The 20,160-nt window shown below is 41.2% G+C and overlaps 1 protein-coding gene across 1 annotated transcript; it reads right to left on the bottom strand.

Moving 5' to 3' along the window:
• Nucleotides 1–2,878: 2,878 nt before the first annotated feature.
• On the bottom strand, nt 2,879–18,102 carry LOC145514906 (sulfotransferase 2A1-like). Its single transcript, XM_081513899.1, has 6 exons — nt 17,967–18,102; nt 15,400–15,608; nt 10,159–10,285; nt 7,496–7,590; nt 4,207–4,384; nt 2,879–2,991 (listed from the first exon to the last, which is right to left on the bottom strand). The coding sequence occupies exons 1-6, from the start codon at nt 18,100–18,102 to the stop codon at nt 2,879–2,881; spliced, it is 858 nt and encodes a 285-aa protein (XP_081370025.1).
• Between the last annotated feature and the right edge of the window lie 2,058 nt (nt 18,103–20,160).

Genomic DNA, 20,160 nt, shown 5'->3' with positions numbered 1-20,160 from the left:
CTATGTTTTCCTCTAGGAGTTTTATAGTTTCTGGTCTTATGTTTAGATCTTTAATCCATTTTGAGTTTATTTTTGTGTATGGTGTTAGAAAGTGTTCTAGTTTCATTCTTTACTGGTTGACCAGTTTTCCCAGCACCACTTGTTAAAGAGATTGTCTTCTCTCCATTGTATATTCTTGCCTTCTTTGTCAAAGATAAGGTGTCCATAGGTGCGTGGATTTATCTCTGGGCTTTCTATTTTGTTCCATTGATCTATATTTCTGTCTTTGTGCCAGTACCATACTGTCTTGATGATGGTAGCTTTGTAGTATATTCTGAAGTCAGGCAGGTTGATTCTTCCAGTTCCATTCTTCTTTCTCAAGTTTGCTTTGGATATTCAAGGTTTTTTGTATTTCCATACAAATTGTAAAATTATTTGTTCTAGTTCTCTGAAGAATACCGTTGGTAGCTTGATAGGGATTGCATTGAATCTATAGATTGCTTTGGGTAGTATACTCATTTTCACTATATTGATTCTTCCGATCCATGAACATGGTATATTTCTCCATCTATTTGTGTCCTCTTTGATTGCTTTCACCAGTGTTTTATAGTTTTCTATATATAGGTCTTTTGTTTCTTTAGGTAGGTGTATTCCTAAGTATTTTATTCTTTTTGTTGCAATGGTGAATGGAATTGCTTCCTTAATTTCTCTTTCTGTTTTCTCATTGTTCGTGTATAGGAATGCAAGGGATTTCTGTGTGTTGATTTTATATCCTGCAACTTTACTATATATTCATTGATTAGCTCTAGTAATTTTCTGGTGGAGTCTTTAGGGTTTTCTATGTAGAGGATCATGTCATCTGCAAACAGTGAGAGTTTTACTTCTTCTTTTCCAATCTGGATTCCTTTTCTTTCTTTTTCTGTTCTGATTGCTGTGGCCAAAACTTCCAAAACTATGTTGAATAGTAGTGGTGAGAGTGGGCACCCTTGTCTTGTTCCTAGCTTAGGGGAAATGCTTTCAGTTTTTCACCATTTAGGATAATGTTTGCTGTGGGTTTGTCATATATAGCTTTTATTATGTTGAGGTATGTTCCTTCTATTCCTGATTTTTGGAGGGTTTTTTGATAAATGGATGTTGAATTTTGTCAAAGGCTTTCTCTGCATCTATTGAAATAATCATATGGTTTTTATCTTTCAATTTGTTAATGTAGTGTATTACATTGATTGATTTGCTGATATTGAAGAATCCTAGCATCCCTGGGATAAAGCCCACTTGGTCATGATGTACGATCTTTTTAATATGTTGTTAGACTCTCTTTATAGCAACCTAATTTTTAAAGAAATCTATTTTTGTTTTTTGGCCTCTCTGTGTAGCCTGTGGGATCTTAGTTCCCTGTGCAGGGATTGAACCCACACTGCCTGCATTGGAAGCACAGAGTTTTAACCACTGGACCACCAGGGAAGTCCCTGAAATCTCTCTTTTTAAGCATAAGAGTCAAGAACTTGCTTTAGACTCACAGGTATGGGGTTGAATTTAAATACCTAACTACATGACAGGAACCAGTTCTTATTTGTCATTTCATCATTAACATACTCGGAGATGGCAATGGCACCCCACTCCAGTACTCTTGCCTGGAAAATTCCATGGATGGAGGAGCCTGGTAGGCTACAGTCCACAGGGTCCCTAAGAGTCGGACACGACTGAGTGACTTCACTTTCACTTTTCAATTTCATGCATTGGAGAAGGAAATGGCAACCCACTCCAGTGTTCTTGCCTGGAGAATCCCAGGGACGGCTGAGCCTGGTGGACTGCCGTCTATGGGGTCGCACAGAGTCGGACATGACTGAAGCCACTTAGCAGCAGCAGCAGCATTAACATACTGAGAATTTATGAAATGCTTCCAGGTTTAGGGGCTCTGCTGAGAGAATTCTCATTTTGGCCACATTGAAAATCTATAATAGCAATTGTTATTTTATGGGTCCCACCTTCTATTACCCAGTGGAGGACTCTAGGATTCAAGGCTTCCCACATTCACACAACAAGCAAATGAAAGAATGCCTGCTTCTGAAATACTGACTCCAGAAGTATTTAAAGAAACATCTAGGTTGCTATCATTTCCTGGTGGGCTTCAGTCAGCTAAAATTAAGACCATCCAGGACTTCTCTACTATATCCATATAGGAGTACTAGAAACACCATAGTTTTGACTCTAGGGATGTGAGAGTTGGATCATAAAGAAGGCTGATCCCCAAAGAATTGATATTTTCGAATTGTGGTCCTTCTGTGCTGCAGCAGACTCTTGAGAGTCCCTGGGACAGCAAGGAGATCAATCCAGTCAATCCTGTGGAAATCAACCCTGAATACTCAATGGAAGGACTGATACTGAAGTTGAAGCTCCAATACTTTGAATTTCTGATGTGAAGAGCCGATCATTGGAAAAGACTCTGCTGCTGGGAAAGATTGAGGGCAAAAGGAGAGAGGGGCATCAGAGAATGAGATGGTTAGATTGCATCACAGACTCAATAGACATGCATTTGAGCAAACTCTGGGAGATAGTGGAAGACAGAGACCCTGGCATGCTGCAATTCATGGGGTCACAAAGAGTCAGGCACAGCTTAGTGATTGAACAACAATAACAATGATACTTGTATTATTTCTTGACCATTCTGTATGAATGATTTGAAACACTATAAACATTTTTTGAAAGCTGGGATACCACAGCGTGAATTAGGGGTACCCTGATAATTTTAACAGTCACGTCCTCAAAGATGCAGAGATTTGATCAATTTAAACACCAGGATGAAATAACAGGTTTTATGCAATTACCCCCAGACCTTCACATATATGAAGACAGGAGAACAAATATCATTGTTCATATAAGATCTGGAAGATTTAGATCATTATTCCCACGGGAACATATCTTGAGGAAGGTCTTCCATCTTCTCCTGGAATAGTTTATCAAAAGTTTCGGCTTGGGCCACCGTGAGGTAATTTTTCCAGTCCCCAGTCACGCCTGACAAACATAAAATAAAGACTCAAATCAGGTCTAGGGGTCTGTCTCAAGACTCTAAAACATGTCTTCTAGATCTATTTCTTTTAATTTATTTCTATTAAGCAGTACACAACACATTCTTACATGTTTTATTTTATTTATTTAAAAATGTTTATTTATTCGTGGCTGTGCTGAGGCTTTGTTGCACTGCACTGGCTTTCTCCAGTTGCAGTGAGCGCGGGCTACTCTCTAGTTGTGCTGTGTGCACTTCTCTTGTTGCTGAGCACGTGCTCTAGAGCTTGGCCTCAGCAGTTGTGGTGCATGGGCTTAGTTGCCTGCAGCCGGTGGGCAGCTAATCTAACCTGTGTCCCCTGCATTGGCCAGCGGATTCTAACCACTAGGCCATCAGGGAAGCCCTCGATCTATTTCCTTCTGTCTGTTTGACATGGAAATCCTAGTTAATATAGTGGAATGACCAACGGTTTGTTGTTTTCATATGCATAATGGTCATACTCATTTACACTTCTGCCTGCTTGGAACAATTTCCTGCCTTCTCTTCTCTCATCTTGAATGAAATTCATCAGCAATAACACTGCTCTATTTTCTATAACAGATCTTCCCCGGTGACTCAAACTGTAAAGAATCTGCCTGCAATGCAGGAGACCCAGGTTCAATATCTGGGTTGGGAAGATCCCATGGAGGAGGGCATAACAACCCACTCCGGGATTCTTGCCTGAAGAATCTCATGGACAGATGTCCATGGGGTCTGTAATAACCAGTGTCTAGTCACTTTTCACAACTTCTATTTCTACCACGTCCGTCCAAGCCAACATCATTTCTCACCTGCATTATTGTATTAGATGTCTAACTAGTCTTCTCTGTTTTTCTTTAATTGTTTATTATTTATTTGGTCATGCCATTATTTGTTTTGCAGCCAAATAACCAAGACATAAAACAGAAACAATACTGTAACAAGTTCAATAAAGACTTCAAAATGGTCCACACCAAAATAAATTAATCTTAAAATAAAAAACTTTCTCAAGCACCTGCAGCCCACATCAGTACTCTAAAAAGAGATGCCCTGATAAGGGCTCACAAGAGATAATCTCAAGTGATGAGCAATTTAAGTTGATAAATTCAAACAGTCTCTACTCCCAATGGTTAGTGCCCTATTATAAGTCAAGAATAATCTCTACATATTCTGATTCATTTTGAAGGCAGAATGTTTTCTTTTACCTTTTCTCAGAAGTTCTCCATCCTCCTCTAAATACTGACCCTTCAGGAGGGAAAAATTGGACATATTGTTTTCTTTCATGACCTGGAAAGAACTGTTCTTGAGGACTGAGTTCAGTTCTTCTGGTTCTAGTTTTTTGCCCAGGAATTGGCAGATCTTCTCCACAGCACTCCTCGTGTCCTAGAAGAAGAGAAAATCTGAGAGATTATGTGAAAGAGCAAGAACATAGAAAAGGAGATGAGGGGGATGAGACAGCAGAAAGAAGAGGAGGAGAGGGGAGAGGAAAAGAGGAAAAAGCGTACAGACGTGAGTAGAGAGTTGGAGGAGTCCAGAGTGGGTGAACTGGGAGACTGACATTGACACACAGACACTATTGATAGTAAGTAAAGAATAGGTAACTAATGAGGACCTACCGTATGGCACAGAGAACTCTAGTCAATGCTCTGTGGTGACTTAAATGGGAAGGAAAGAGAAAAAAAAAAAGAGAGGATATATACCTAGGTATACCTGACTCACTTTACTGTACAATAGAAACTATACACACTGTAAAGCAACTATACGTCAATAAAATTTTTGAAAAATTTAAAAGTGACTTAGAGAAAGGTTGAAAAAAATAGATGAAAGATCATAATAGATTTCACAGTACAGCTGAATTCAGGACACCTTAAAACACTAAAATGCTGGGTTTTCTAAAGAGACTTGAGAAGGGCTTCTAGAAATATAGATCAATGGAACAAATTAGAAAGCCCAGAGATAAATCCACGCACCTATGGATGCCTTATCTTTGACAAAGGAGGCAAGAATACACAATGCAGAAAAGACAATCTCTTTAACAAGTGGTGCTTGGAAAACTGGTCAGCCACCTTTAAAAGAATGAAACTAGAACACTTTCTAACACCATACACAAATAAAACTCAGAATGAATTAAAGATCTAAACATAAGACCAGAAACTATAAAACTCCTAGAGGAAAACATTGGCAAAACACTCTCTGACATAAATCACAGCAGAATCCTCTATGACCCACCTCCCAGAGTAATGGAATTAAAAGCAAAAACAAACAAATGGGACCTAATTAAACTTTAAAGTTTTTGCACAATGAAAGAAACTATAAGCAAGGTGAAAAGACAGCCTTCTGAACAGGAGTAAATAATAGCAAACAAAGCAACTGACAAAGAATTAATCTCAAAAGTATACAAGCAGCTCATGGAATTTAATTCCAGAAAAATAAATGACTCAATCAAAAAATGGGCCAAAGAAGACATTTCTCCAAAGAAGACATACAGATGGCTAAGAAACATGAAAAGATGCTCAACATCACTCATTATCAGAGAAATGCAAATCAAACCACAATGAGATACCATCTCATGCCAGTCAGAATGGCTGCTATCAAAAAGTCTACAAACAATAAATGCTGGAGAGGGTGTGGAGTGAAGGGAACGCTATTACACTGTTCGTGGGAATGCAAACTAGTACAGCCACTATGGAGAACAGTGTGGAGATTCCTCAAAAAACTGGAAATAGAACTGCCATAGGACCCAGCAACCCCACTGCTAGTCATACACACCGAGGAAACCAGAATTAAAAGAGACACCTGTACCCCAATGTTCATCTCAGCACTGTTTACAATAGCTAGGACATGGAAGCAACCTAGATGTCCATCGGCAGTTGAATGGATAAGAAAGCCATGGTACATATACACAATGGAATATTACTCAGCTATTAAAAAGAATGCATTTGAATCAGTTCTAATGAGGTGGATAAAACTGGAGTCTATTATACAGAGTGAAGTAAGTCAGAAAGGAAAACATCAATATAGTATATTAACGCATATATATGGACTTTAGAAAGATGGTAACAATGACCCTATATGCGAGACAGCAAAAGAGATACAGATGTAAAGAACAGACTTTTGGATTCTGTGGGAGAAGGAGAAGGTGGGATGATTTGAGAGAGTAGCATTGAAACATGTATATTATCATATGTGAAACAGATCGCCAGTCCAGGTTCGATGCACAAGACAGAGTACTTGGGGCTGGTGCGCTGGGATGACCCAGAGGGATGGGATGGGGAGGGAGGTGGGAGGGGGGTTCAGGATGAGGAACACATGCACACCCTTGGCGGATCCATGTCAATGTATGGCAAAACCACTATAATATTGTAAAGTAATTAGCCTCCAATTAAGATAAATAAATAAATTTTTAAAAAATGACTTAGAGAAAGTTCGGAAAAAATAGATGGAAGGACCATGATAGATTTCCCAGTATAGCTGATGAATCAGGACACGTTAAAACACCAAAATGCTGGGTTTTCTAAAGAGACTTAAGAAGGGCTTCTAGACAATTATGGTCAGGATTAGGCAAGAGAGTTTCAGGGAGAACCTGACAAAAATTTAAAGAATTGATTTCAAGTCTTGGCTATGTGCCCAAATGATGCTGTTTTTCACAACTAACATTTGAATAACACAAGAGAGCTTTACCGTATCTTCTTATTTATTATCTCAATACTTGGCACATGATCGTGGGAGATTATGATAAGAAAAAGAATTTTATAACCAGAAAGGCTTTGCTTTGAATCAGACTTTCCTCTTAGAGCTACAATGCTTTAATTTTTTCTTTATTCCATGAGCCTTCAGTATGGTCTAACAAGAAATCACACAACTGTAAAAATAATAATAATACAAACAACAACATGGAACAAAACAAAACAAAAATCCTAACAAAAACAAAGCCAAGGGGCTTCCCTGGGGGCTCAGTGGTTAAGAATCTGCCTGCCAGTGCAGGAGCATGGGTTCGATCCCTGGTCCGGGAAGATCCCATGTGCCTCGGAGCAACTCAGCCCGTGTGGCATGACTATTGAGCCTGGGCTCTAGAATCCGGGCACCACAGCTGCTCAGCCTGCGCACCTGGAGCCTGTGCTCCGCAACAAGAGAAGCCACCACAGTGAGAAGCCCACACACCGCAACAAGAGTACCCCCCGCTCATCGCAGCTAGGGAAAGCCTGAGGACAGCCGTGAAGACTCAGCACAGCCAATACATAAATAAAATTCTTTTTTAAAAAGCCCTTCAGCTTATGGTGAAACAAAGAAAACCACGTGAAGAAAGAGAGCATGGAGCTTTGACGTGTCAACGAGAAATAAGGCAGTGAAGACCAGGTATTGCTCTTCTCACTTCTATCGACTGCAGGCTAAACTTTGAGAAGGTGGAAGGGAGACCAAGAGGAGTGGAGGGAAGTTGGGGGGAGTGAAGATGGTGGTGAGAGAGAGTGTGTTGACTTTAAGAGCAATAGTTACCCATTTCATCTCTTCATAGCTCAGTATCAGGAAGTTCTCCTTGTCTCTCATGGACATCCAGCCCCGAATGTGGTCGAACCAAGATCCAAATACCACTGCATGGAGGGGAGGCAGAAAGAGTGAGTAGATGATGCATGGAATGAAAGCAGGGATCCATACACTATGTTCACTCTGTGGGCACAGTTGCTAGCACAATGCTGGGCACATTTACGCTTGTTATAACTGATATTCACCACCATGCATTTGCCCTTTAGCAAGCCTAATTCCTTTGCAGCGGGTTTTGTATACAGATTTCAAGGGTCTGTAAGGAGATCTTGTCCAGAGAGCCATGTGGTCTGAGAAGTGGCTTTTTTTTGGCCCCTAATATGTTCAGCATTTAGATATTTTTGTTTGTTAGGTACATTCTCACAACACTTGTTTTTCTTTTTCCTCCCTGTCATCTTTCCTTCATTGTTGCTGTTGGAATTATTATTCCTTTGGGGACTGATTTGATTTCCCAAAGCAGGGAATACTGGCTTCAGTAGTTGCAGTGCACGCACTCAGTTGCCCCATGGCATGTGGGATTTTCCCAGACCAGGGATCAAACCTGTGCCCACTGCCTTGGCAGGCAGATTCTGAACCACTGGACCACCAGAGAAGTCTTGTTGCTCTTTTTCTGAAAGAGTAGCCTGAAACAAAGCAGGAGATATCGCTGAAGAGTTCACTCAGGATCAGCTCAATAAAAAATATGACCTCAAATGTTTGAAGATTGGACTTCAGCATTGAGGGCAAATAAAAAAAGTGAAGGAACCTGAACTGTTTAATACAGAAGTGATGACTGCATCATAGCCTGGAAGGGCCAAAGACCAGGCAGATGAGGACCATAAAGAGTCTGTAGCGTTATTCCTATAGACCAAGGACATCACTAGATTCTCTCTTGTTGACAGCAGCACCATCAACTGCCTTGGTGACCAGTGTGTCCTCAGCTGCCCAAGAAGCAGAAAGGATGTCGAGTTATGGCAGAATGTTGGCAGACAGGAGGCAGAGTGAATGTCCACTGATGGCAGGATGCCCTCTGTGCGCATCAAAGAGTGACATCAATAGATCTCTTAATGACATTACTAAGATCTCTTTGCTTTATTTCATGTTGTATTTGATGATTCATTTGTCATCTCTCACTGATGATAATGGGGCTTCCCAGGTGGCAGCAGTGCTAAAGAATTTGCCTGCCAATGCAAGAGACGCAAGAGATGTGGGTTCGATCCCTGGGCCAGGAAAATCTCCTGGAGGAGGGACTAGTAACCCACTCCAATATCCTTGCCTGGACAATTCCATGGACAGAGGAGCCTGGCGGGCTACAGTCCAGGGGGTTGCAAAGAGTCGGACACGACTGATCAACTGAGCGTGCACACACAAGTGGCAAGCACCACCCTAGGGCCTGGAGTCAACAAGGAAGAACTCAAAGACCTTACATTTTAGTGGAGAGACATGTGGCAGAAACAAAGAAATAGAATACATACTCACTGGTGATGAGTACTAAGGGGGAAAAAGATGAAACTATAGAGATGGGGAGAGATGCTATTTTGTGTAGTTTATGAAAAGGATCGGACATGACTGAACGACTAAACAACAATGGCCCTCTCCAGTGAAGATGTCCATGGGCTGTTAAAGAAACAGATCTGAAGCCAGGGAGACATACCACAGGTGAGATACTAGATTCATCATGTAGTTTTGAGAAAAACTGCAACATTTCAAGTATCTGAGAATGCTTAGAAGTTCTGCATAGTTAAACGTATAGAGGGCTTTCCCTGGTGGTCCAGTGGCTAAGACTCTGTGCTCCAATTCAGGGCACCAGGGTTCTATCCCTGGTCAGGGAACTAGATCCCACATGCTGCAATGAAAGAACCTGTAAGCCACAACTAAGATGGAAGAATTCACCTTCCACATCTAAGACCTGATGCAGCCAAATAAATAAATAATTAATTTTTTAAAAATATAGACGTCCTAGGTACATGCGTGCTAAGTCACTTCAGTCGAGTCCAACTCTCTGCGACCCCAGGGACTGTAGCCTGCCAGGCTCCTGTGTCCATGGGATTTTCCTGGCAAGAATAAAGGAGTGGGTTGTCATGCCCTCCTCCAGGAGATCTTCCCGACCCAGGGACAGAACCTGTATCTCCTGCATCTCCTGTATTGCACCCAGATTCTTTACCCACTGAGCCACCTGGGAAGCCCATAAAGGTCGTGGGGTAATGCACACATTTTTTAGACACAGAGGACAAGAGAATTAAGGGACTTTTAGAAAGATGCACATGTAAATTGTGGAAAGTCAGGATTGTATGTATTGTCCAAGAAGCCAATGAAAGTTGACTTTCAGAAAGTCTCCTGACTTTCACAAATTTAGGAGAGTACAAGAGAAGAATGTTAGTGTTTTGTGTTACTATTAGGTCATGGAGATTCAGAAAATAGCTAGGATAGTTTTTGATGGGGCAAACAGAAGGGCTGGTTGAAATTCTGCTGCTTTACAAGTTAGTATGTGGATTTAGAAAATTTGGGTTCCAGTGGTGATGGAACCCTATACCCATGCATTGGTTAGATGTACAGACATCAAGTTGGGTAAAAAAATAAAAAGAGGTCTGATGAAGGACTCTGACAACTCCCAGCTTTCATATTTTACATTCACTCACCATTTCCTTTGACGAACCATTCAAAATATTGTTCCAGTGACTGTGGTTTCTTAACCAATTTTGCACTCCTCCAGAAAAAATAACTAGACACTAAAACATCTCTGGGATTTCTGATGAGGTAGATCATCTTAAAGAGAAAAATTGGATCATGAAAAATCATTAGTAATTTTCCAGCCTTCTTGATCATCATGAAAATGGAGAGAAAATCATTTCCTAGATAGCACCCTTTAAATATCAATGGATTATTTTAATAAATTAATTATTACATTCATTAGTCAAATATGTATTTTAAAGTTCCTGTGAACTAGTCACTGGACCAATAGCAAGGACCTAACTAAGGAAGAGGAAAGCATTGTTCTTTCCCTCTGGGATATTATAGACTCAAGAATCTGCCTGTCATTGCAAGAGATGCCAGAGACATGGGTTCAATCCCTGGGTAGGGAAGATGCTTAGAGAAGGAAATGGCAACCCAGTCCAGTATTCTTGCCTGAAGAATCTCATGGATAGAGGAGACTGGCAGGTTACAGTCAACGGGGTTGCAAAGAGTCAGACATGACTCAGCATGCACCCACATAATGGGAAACACAGGAAGATTTTAATAGGTAAGCAATATTATATTTGTGTACTATAGTTTAAAGATTACTAATAGAATAGATGAACAGATCATATATCCTTAGAGATACACAGCAATATATATCCATACTTACGCACAACATCATGAATGAATCTCACAGACATTATTGTTGGGGAAATTCATGGAGGTTTGACTCATTGAACCACTCACCTGGGAGCTGGATCTAGGCAAATGGAGGCACCTTATTCCTTCCCCTTATATGTTCATGTAAGGAGTGTGTTCCACTTGACTTCTCTGCATCAGAAGCTGCCCAAGGATAGAGCCTTGAGATTGTAATGTGGTGTTGAAACAATGTGGATTATGTACATGTCTCAAACCAGGTAAAGTCTCTCTATACAAACTTTTTAAGATGGGGTGGGCAGGTGCAGAAAGCTACTTGTCTTGTGGCTGCATAAAACACACCTCATGAGTAAGTTCCCTTGCTTATTTTTTAAAATAATTTGATTGATTTATTTTTGACTGTGCTGGGTCTCTGTTGCTGTGCCGGCTTTCTCGTTGCAGTACACAGGCTTCTCATTGCACTGGCTTCTCTTGTTGCTGCTCACAGGCTCTAGGGCATGTGGGTTTCAGTCGTTTCAGTTCCCAGGCTCCAGATCAAAGGCTCAGTAGTTGTGGGGCATGGGCTTAGTTGTTCCTCAGCATGTGGGATCCTCCAGGGCCAGGGATCGGACCCATGTCTCCTGGGTTGGTAAGCAGATTCTTTACCACTGAGCCACCAGGAGAGCCCCTCCCTTGCTTATTAAACCTGCCACCTACCAATCTGGAATGGTCTGCCTCTTTCTTACAGGTCTCTCCCTGCCCTCTGCATGTGGGGTCCAGTTTCATATTATACCCAGCCAGCTCCTGAGGACGTTGTGTACCAACAACTATCTTGAGTGAAAGAAGTCAGATGTTCAGGCTTGCCTGGTGGCTCAGTGATAAAGAATGTGCCTGCCAATGCAAGAGACAGGAGTTCAGTCTCTGGTCTGGGAAGATCCCACGTGCCTCAGACAGCTAGGCCCATGTGCCGCAACAATTGAGCCTGTGCCCTAGAGCCCGACATCCCCAACTACTGAAGCCCAAGCACCCTGGAGCCCGAGCACCGCAACAAGAGATGCCATTTCAATGAGAAGCCTGAGCACTGCAACTGGAGATTGGTCTCTGCTTTTGGCAACTAGAGAAAAGCCCGAGCAAAAGCAGACTCAGAATAGCTAAAAATTTATTAAAAAAAAAATTTTTTTTAAGACTCTGGAATACCAGATATAAAAAAAGAAGTCAGATGTTCATATGATATGAGTCTATGTATATGAAGTTCAAGAACAAGCTAAACTACAGAGTGAAGAGTCAAAGGGGAGTGGTTACCTCTGTGGGTGGGCATTGACTGGGGCTGTGTGTGTGGAAACATTCTGGGGGAGTAGAAATGGTCTAAATCAGGGTTCTGGAAGGCAGTTTCCTAGTTAGCTACTAGTTAGTATGCAGAGATTGAACAAGCTAATCTTTAAGATTAGTGCATGTATACAGACACACACGCAAGAATACTTGGCATTTCAACATCTGAGTCATATCTTGATTTGGTATCAGCCTTCTTTGTGACATTATTCTAGGCCCTTGGGCTTCCCTTGTGGCTCAGCTGGTAGATAATCTGCCTGGTAAAGAATCTGCCTGTAATGCGGGAGACCTGGGTTTGATCCCTGGGTTGGGAGTTTCCCTGAACAAGGGAAAGGCTACCCACTCCAGTATTATGGCCTGGAGAATTCCATGGACTGTATAGTCTATGGGGTCTCAAAGAGTTGGACACGACTAAGCGACTTTCACTCATCTCTCTCTAAACTTCAGTTTCCCTGTACAGTCACTTCATAATCACCAATAAGTCACATATAAATAGGTGGATTTTAAAAATCTTAGAAAATGATGGGTTAACAAAAAAACTTAATTGTGCTGCGACATATTGAAATTTCGAAAAGGTGAATATCTTTCAAAGTTTCACAATCTCTTTTTTAAATTGAAGTATATTGGTAAAGAATCCGCCTGCAATGCGGAAGACACAGGAGATGAGAGTTCCATCCGTGGGTTGGAAAGACCCCTGGAGAAGGAAATGTCAACCCACTCCAGTATTCTTGCCTGGAAAATCCCATGGGCAGAGGAGCCTGGCAGGCTACAGTCCATGGAGTCCCAAAAGAGTTGGACACAACTGAAAGAAAGTGAAAGTGAAGTTGCTTTGTCGTGTCCGACTCTTTGCGACTCCATGGACAGTAGCCCAACTTTTAATATGCTGTCTAAGTTGGTCATAGATTTTTTTTTCCCAAACAGCAAGTGTCTTTTAATTTCACGGCTGCAGTCACCATCTGCAGTGATTTGGAGCCCCGAGAAATAAAGTCTGTCACTGTTTCCATTGTTTCCCCATCTATTTGCCGTGAAGTGATGGGCCTGGACATATACTTCTGCTTTATTGACTATGCCGAAGACTTTGTGTGGATCGCAACAAACTGAAAAATTCTTAAAGAGAAGGGAATATCAGACCACCTGACCTGCCTCTTGAGAAATCTGTATGCAGGTTAAGAAGTAACAGTTAGAACTGGACATGGAACAACAGACTGCTTCCAAATCAGGAAAGGAGTATGTGAAGGCTGTATATTGTCACCCTGCTTATTCAACTTATATGCAAAGTACATCATGTGAAATGGCAGGCTGGATGAAGCACAAGCTGGAAGATTGCTGGGAGAAATATCAATAACCTCAGATATGCAGATAACACCACCCTTATGGCAGAAAGTGAAGAAGAACTAAAGAGCCTCTTGATGAAAGTGAAAGGGGAGAGTGAAAAAGTTGACTTAAGACTCAACATTTAGAAAACAAAGATCATGGCATCTGGTCCCATCACATCATGGCAAATAGATGGGGAAACAATGAAAACAGTGACAGACTTTATTTCTTGGGGCTCCAAACTCACTTCAGATGTTGATTGCAGCCATGAAATTAAAAGATGCTTGCTCCTTGGAAGAAAAATTATGACCAACTTAGCATATTAAAAAGCAGAGCCATGACTTTGTCAACAAAGGTCCACCTAGTTAAAGCTACGTTTTTTTCAGTAGTCATGTGTGGATGTGAGAGTTGGCGTATAAAGAAAGCTGAGTGCCGAAGAATTGATGCTTTTGAACTGTGGTGTTGGAGAAGACTCTTGAGAGTCCCTTGGGCAGCAAGGAGATCCAACCAGTCCATCCTAAAGGAAATCAGTTGTGAATATTCATTGGAAGGACCGATGCTGAAGCTGAAACTCCAATACTTTGGCCACCTGGTGGGAAGAACTGACTCATAGGAAAAGACCCTAATGCTGGGAAAGATTGAAGGCAGGAGGAGAAGAGGGTGACAGAGGATGAGATGGTTGGATGGCATCACCGACTCAATGGACATGAGTTTAAGTGGCTTGGCGTGCTGCAGTCCATGGGGTCGAAAACAGTCAGACACAACTGAGAGACTGAAATGAACTGAACTGAACTGATGAGACCAGATGCCATGATCTTCATTTTTTGAATGTTGAGTTTTAAGCCAGCTTTTTCGTTCTCCTCTTTCACTTTCTTTTTTTTTTTTTTTAATTTTAGTTGGGGGCTAATTACTTTACAGTATTGTAATAGTTTTTGCCATACATTGACATGAATCAGCCATGGGTTTACATGTGTTCCCCTTCCTGGACCCCCCACCCACCTCCCTCCCCATCCCATCCCTCTGGGTCATCCCATTGCCCCGGCCCTGAGCCCTTGTCTCATGCATCGAACACTCTTTAGTTCCTCTTTGCTTTCTGCCATAAGGGTGGTGTCATCTGCATATCTGAGTTTATTATTATTTTTCCTGACAATCTTGATTCCAGCTGTTCTTCATCCAGCCTGGCATTTTGCATGATGTACTCTGCATATAAGTCACAATATACAGCCTTGACATACTCCTTTCCCGATTTGGAAGCAGTCTGTTGTTCCATGTCCAGTTCTAGTTGCTTCTTGACTTGCATACAGATTTCTCAGGAGGCAGGTCAGGTGGTCTGGCATTCCCATCTCTTGAAGAATTTTTCAGTTTGTTGTGATCCACATGGTCAAAGCCTTTAGTGTAGTCCATGAAGCAGCAGTAGATGTGGTTCTGGAATTCTCTTGCTTTTTCTATGATCCAACCAATGTTGGCAATTTGATCTGTGGTTTCTCTGCCTTTTCTAAATCCAGCCTGAACATCGGGAAGTTCTTGGTTCTCGTACTGTTGACCCATGGCTTGGAGAACTTTGAACATTACTTTGCTAGCACGTGAAATGAGTGCAATTGTGCAGTAGTTTGAACATTCTTTGGCAAAGGAGTGTTATCTAGGGTATCATACAGTTATGAATTCTAGTTTGGCTTTAAATGTGGTTTTCTAAGGTTTGGGCATTATGGTTTCTTTTTGTCTCTGGCTTACATCTGGCTAATATAACCTCTGGAATGATCTATACCTTTGTACTTAGTATGGCTGTGGTGTGTACAAGCAGAATCTCAGGTCCCACCACATGCCTACTGAATACAATTGTATTTCAATCAGATCTTCAACTGGTTGCTGGGTAAGTTAAAGTTTAATGAGTAACGATCAAGCCTGTCTTGACTACGTGCACTGACCTTGGCCTTGGACTTGAAGAAAGACCTGGGGAAGAGTTGGACAGGGAGGTGAGAAGTGATGAAACGTGGGCCTTCCTTATCTTTTAGTAGATTATACCCATTGAAAGACTCTACCCAAGGGGAGCGCTCCCAAATGGGCACAGATTGGATCCACTTGGGATCCCCTTTAGAATGAATCAGGCAGACAGTTTCCATCAACCAGTTTGTTCCTAGATAAAGAAAGGAAAATCATGGTCAGTCATTTTGTGCTTAGTTGCTCAGTTGTGTCCAACTCTTTGCGACCCCATGGACTATAGTCCCCCCCACCCCGACACCTCTGTCCATGGAGATTCTCCAGGCAAGAACGCTGGAGTGGGTTGCCATTTCTTTCTCTAGTCAGCCATTTTAATCTGACTTAAAAAAATTCTCATAAAGTATACAGATCACCAAAGGCATCATCTTAACCATTTCCAGGAGTACGTTTCAGCTGGGTTAAGTATATTTACAATGTTGTGTAACCAACCTCCAGAACTTTCTCATCTTGCAAAACCGAAGCTTTGGACCCATTATATAACAGCTTTCCATTTCCTCCTCGTTGCAGTCCCAGCCAGTCTCTGGCAACCACTTTACCTTCTGTTTCTGATAACCTCATTTATGTGGACTCATACAGCGTCTCACTTATTTTGCTTAGGGTGATATCTTCATAGTGTATCCATGTTGTCGTGTGAGTCAGACCTTCATTCCTTTTTAAGGTTGAATAATATTATATTATATGTAGCTACTCCATTTTGTTTCATCTGTCAGTGGACATTTGGGTTGCTTCTACTGTTTACTTATTTACTTAAGTCCTTTGATACGTTATGTTCCCATTGCCCTTGGCTTTTCACTACCACACCAAGGTCATCAGCCTTCCTTCTTGCCCAATCACAGTCCCTCAACGACCCCACCCCTCACAGATATATGAGTCCCATCCTCTCAGTCCCTTGGATCCATCAGGCTTTTTTCCAATTCCTGACCATGATCCAAGCTGATACCTTTATCAGAAAATATCCCTTTTCACAAAATAATTTCACATTCATTCCTTTTGTCTCAATATAGAGTCATTTCTTCCACTTTTTTGTTTTTGGCTGAGATGATTGTGTTTCACTCCCTGCCTCCCCCCTCGATTATAACTAACAAGTGAAAATGTATATATTTAACGTTGTCAGTTCAAAAGCAGTAGGGTCAACATGGCAGTGCTAAACCCTCCACTGCCCCATTATATTATACCAGTAACTTGATAAGCCTTGTTCTCACTAGCAGGGAGCTTATGGTCCCTTTAATACAAAGCAGAAATATTAAGAGAAAAAGAATGAAGATATACTTTACATAGAAATGCATATGATGTATTTTTAAAATATGATATATATATAAAAATATCAAGGAAAATAAATATTGTTTAAAGTTAAAAAAAAAAAAAGTGGGCCTCCCCTGGTGGCTAAGAATCTGCCTGCAGGGGACACGGGTTCCACCCTTGGTCCAGGAAGATTCCATCTGATAAGGGCAACTAAGCACGTGTACCATAATGACTGAGCCCCACGCTACACCTACTGAAGCTCTAGAATCTGTGCTCAACAACAAGCGAAGCTGCCCACCACAGCTAGAGAGTAGCCCACTCAGCCATGAAGATCCAGGACAGCCAAAAATAAATAAATGACAATAATCAAAAGGTAAAAATCAAAATTCTTGAAAAAAAATGTACATCTTTAAAGTATACATGGTAATTTGATATGTGTACACATTGTGAGGGATTCACAGTGCTCAGTGAGAAAGAATCCACCTGCCAATGTAGGAGATGCAGGTTCGATCCCTGGGTTGGGAAGATCCCCTGGAGAAGGAAATGACAACCCATTCCAGTATTCTTGCCTGGAGAATCCCAAAGACAGAAGAGCCTGGTGGGCTACAGTCCAGGGGGTCCCAAAAGAGTCAGATATGACTTATCGACTAAACAACAACAATAACACCACATTGTGAAATAACCACCACAATCAAACTAATTAACGTATACATCATCTCACATAATTACCTCCCTCCCCCATGTCTTCTATAGACTTCCCTGGCCAGCCATCTCCTTCCACCCCTCTCTGCAAACACCTGAATCTGCCTTGTGATTCACTCCCATGGGTTCCCCGGATGCCTTAGATTATCCCTCTGAGCACTCAGCTTATTGTGTAACTGCCTGTCTAGATCCTTTCCTCTGAAAGCCAGTGACTGTTGTTGTTGTTCAATTGTTCCGTCGTGTCTGAGTCTTCGTGACCCCCTGAACTGCAGCACGCCAGGCTTCCCTGTCCTCTCTATGCCCCAGAGTTTGCTCAAACTCATGTCCATTGAGTCAGTGATGCCATCCAGCCATCTCATCCTCTGTTGCCCCCTTCTCCGCCAGCCCTTAATCTTTCCCAGCATCAGGGTCATTTCCAATGAGAGAGCTCTTCAATGGAATCAGTGCCCATTTCTATTCCCCCGACGCATTGTTGGCATACAGAAAGCATTCCACCTGTCTGCTGAATGAATGAGGAAGCCTTTCTCAGCCTCTGGTCCTGCTTTCTTACCTGATTTGGGATAAGTCAGCAGTAAGACATCATCATCTTTAATAAGAAAATTCTCCTTCACATCTCTCAGGTGTTCAGACGAGAATTCCATGCTCGGGAAGGGTATCCCTTCAAACCACACACACTCTCCTGTCATGATAATGAGATCTTTGCACCTCTCGTGGGTGTTTCAGCCTTAGTATAGTCACTGTTGGACTGGGAGATCTGTTTTATAGTCAACATCAAACAATCATTAATCTTTCACAGTTCACTGAGGAGTGTACCTGCTGATAAAAAGAGACGGTCACAAGACTGACAATATTGGGCAATCGTGAAGTTGTTCAGAGAACATTCTGGAGTAACCTGAGTTTGACGTCATGGGAGGAAACCAGGAGTTTAGTAACAAGATGGAGGGTGCAGACATGTGGTGAATTAAGAAAATATATTTTATTTTATTATTTTTTTAATGAATTACTTTGATAAGTGTTATTTTTTAAAATTTATATTTATTTTTTGGATGCCATGGGTCTTCATTGCTGTGTGTGGGCTTTCTCTAGTTGCAGCCAGCAGGGGTTACTCTGTTGTTTTGGAACACGGGCTCTAGGCAGCTGGGCACAGGGGCTTAGTTGCCCCATGGCATGTGGAAACTTCCCAGACCAGGTATTGAGCCCGTGTCCCCTGCATTGGCAGGCAGAATCCTAACCACTGGACCACCATGATAGCCTGAAAAGATATCTTAAATAAACTTTATTATTATTTTCTACAACATTTTTAGATGTATAAGAAAATTGTAAAGATAGTATAAAGAATTCGGATAGTCCATATTTTATTCAGACTTTCTTAGTTTTTACCTAATATCCTTTGTCTCTTCCAAGATTCCGGCCCAGACACTACATTACATTGGGTCTTCATGTCTCCTTAGGTCTCTCAGCTATGACAATTTCAGACTTTCCTTGTGTTTGATGACTTTGACAGTTTTGACGATTACTGTTCAGGTATTTTGGAGACAGTCCTTCTCTTGGGGTGTACTCCATGTTTTTCTGATAATTAGACTGGGTTTCTGGGGTTTGGAAGGAAGATCATGGAGGTAAAATACTATTATAGTGCCAACATTTCAAGGGTATTTACTATCAACCTGACAACTCACCATTGACCTTGATCACTTGGCTGAGATAATGTTTGTTAGATTTCCCCACAGTAAATTTGTTCTCTCCCCTTCTTTCTTTTTTGTTTGTTTTTGGCCCTGCCAGGACGTATGTGGCATCTTAGTTTCGTGATTAGGGATTGAATTTTGTGCACCTCGATTTGGAAGCTTGGTATCTTAACCACTGGACTGCCAGAGAAGTCTCTTGCTTCCTTCCTTCCTTTTGGTGGGGGGCATATTTAAAAGGTGAAGCCTAGACCTGAAGGTATTAATGAGAACACATTGTGTAAATTCTAATTGAGGAAGCTTTACAAAATAATTGTCTGGTATCATTCAAATTATCAAATTGTTACTTAAAAAAAAAAAAAAAAACCTAAGAAAAGAAAAGGTGAGGATATGGTCCAGAGAAAGGAGAAGGCAGAATGTAAACTAAATCCTAGATTGACTCCTAGGCCACAGAAAATGCTATTATTTTATTATTGAGACAGCTGGCCACATTTGAATGCACAATGTCGATTAGATAATAACATTGCATCAATACTAAATTCCTCGATTTCTATCATTTTTCTGAGATTATAAAGGAAATATCTGTGGTCTTAGAAAATATTCTCTGAAGTGTGGAGGGATAAAAGGAAATGATATCAGTAACTTTTTCTCAAGTGGTTAAAAAAGTTAATATCATACATGAGAGTGAAGGAAATGAGAACACAATCTAGCAAATGTTGGAAAACGTTACGACTGGTGAATCTGTGTGAATTATGTACAAGAACTTTTTGTGTATTTCTGGTAAGATATCTCTAAGTTTGAAGATAATTTTTATTTTTATTTATTTATTTATTTTAAAATTAGTTTATTTATCTATTTTTTAACTTTACAACATTGTATTTGTTTTGCCATACATCGACATGAATCCACCCTGGTTGTACATGTTTTCCCCTTCCAGAACCCCCCTCCCACCTCCCTCCCCATCCCATCCCTCTGGGTCATCCCGGTGCACCAGCACCAAGCACCCTGTATCATGCATCAAACTGAAGATAATTTTTAAAAACCTAGATAAATAGATACGGTGAC

This window comes from Giraffa tippelskirchi, chromosome 7, assembly GCF_054371585.1.
Source record: "Giraffa tippelskirchi isolate mGirTip1 chromosome 7, T2T-mGirTip1v1.2.pri, whole genome shotgun sequence".
Classification (NCBI taxonomy): Eukaryota; Metazoa; Chordata; class Mammalia; order Artiodactyla; family Giraffidae; genus Giraffa; species Giraffa tippelskirchi.
This window is presented reverse-complemented; position numbering and strand designations above follow the sequence as displayed.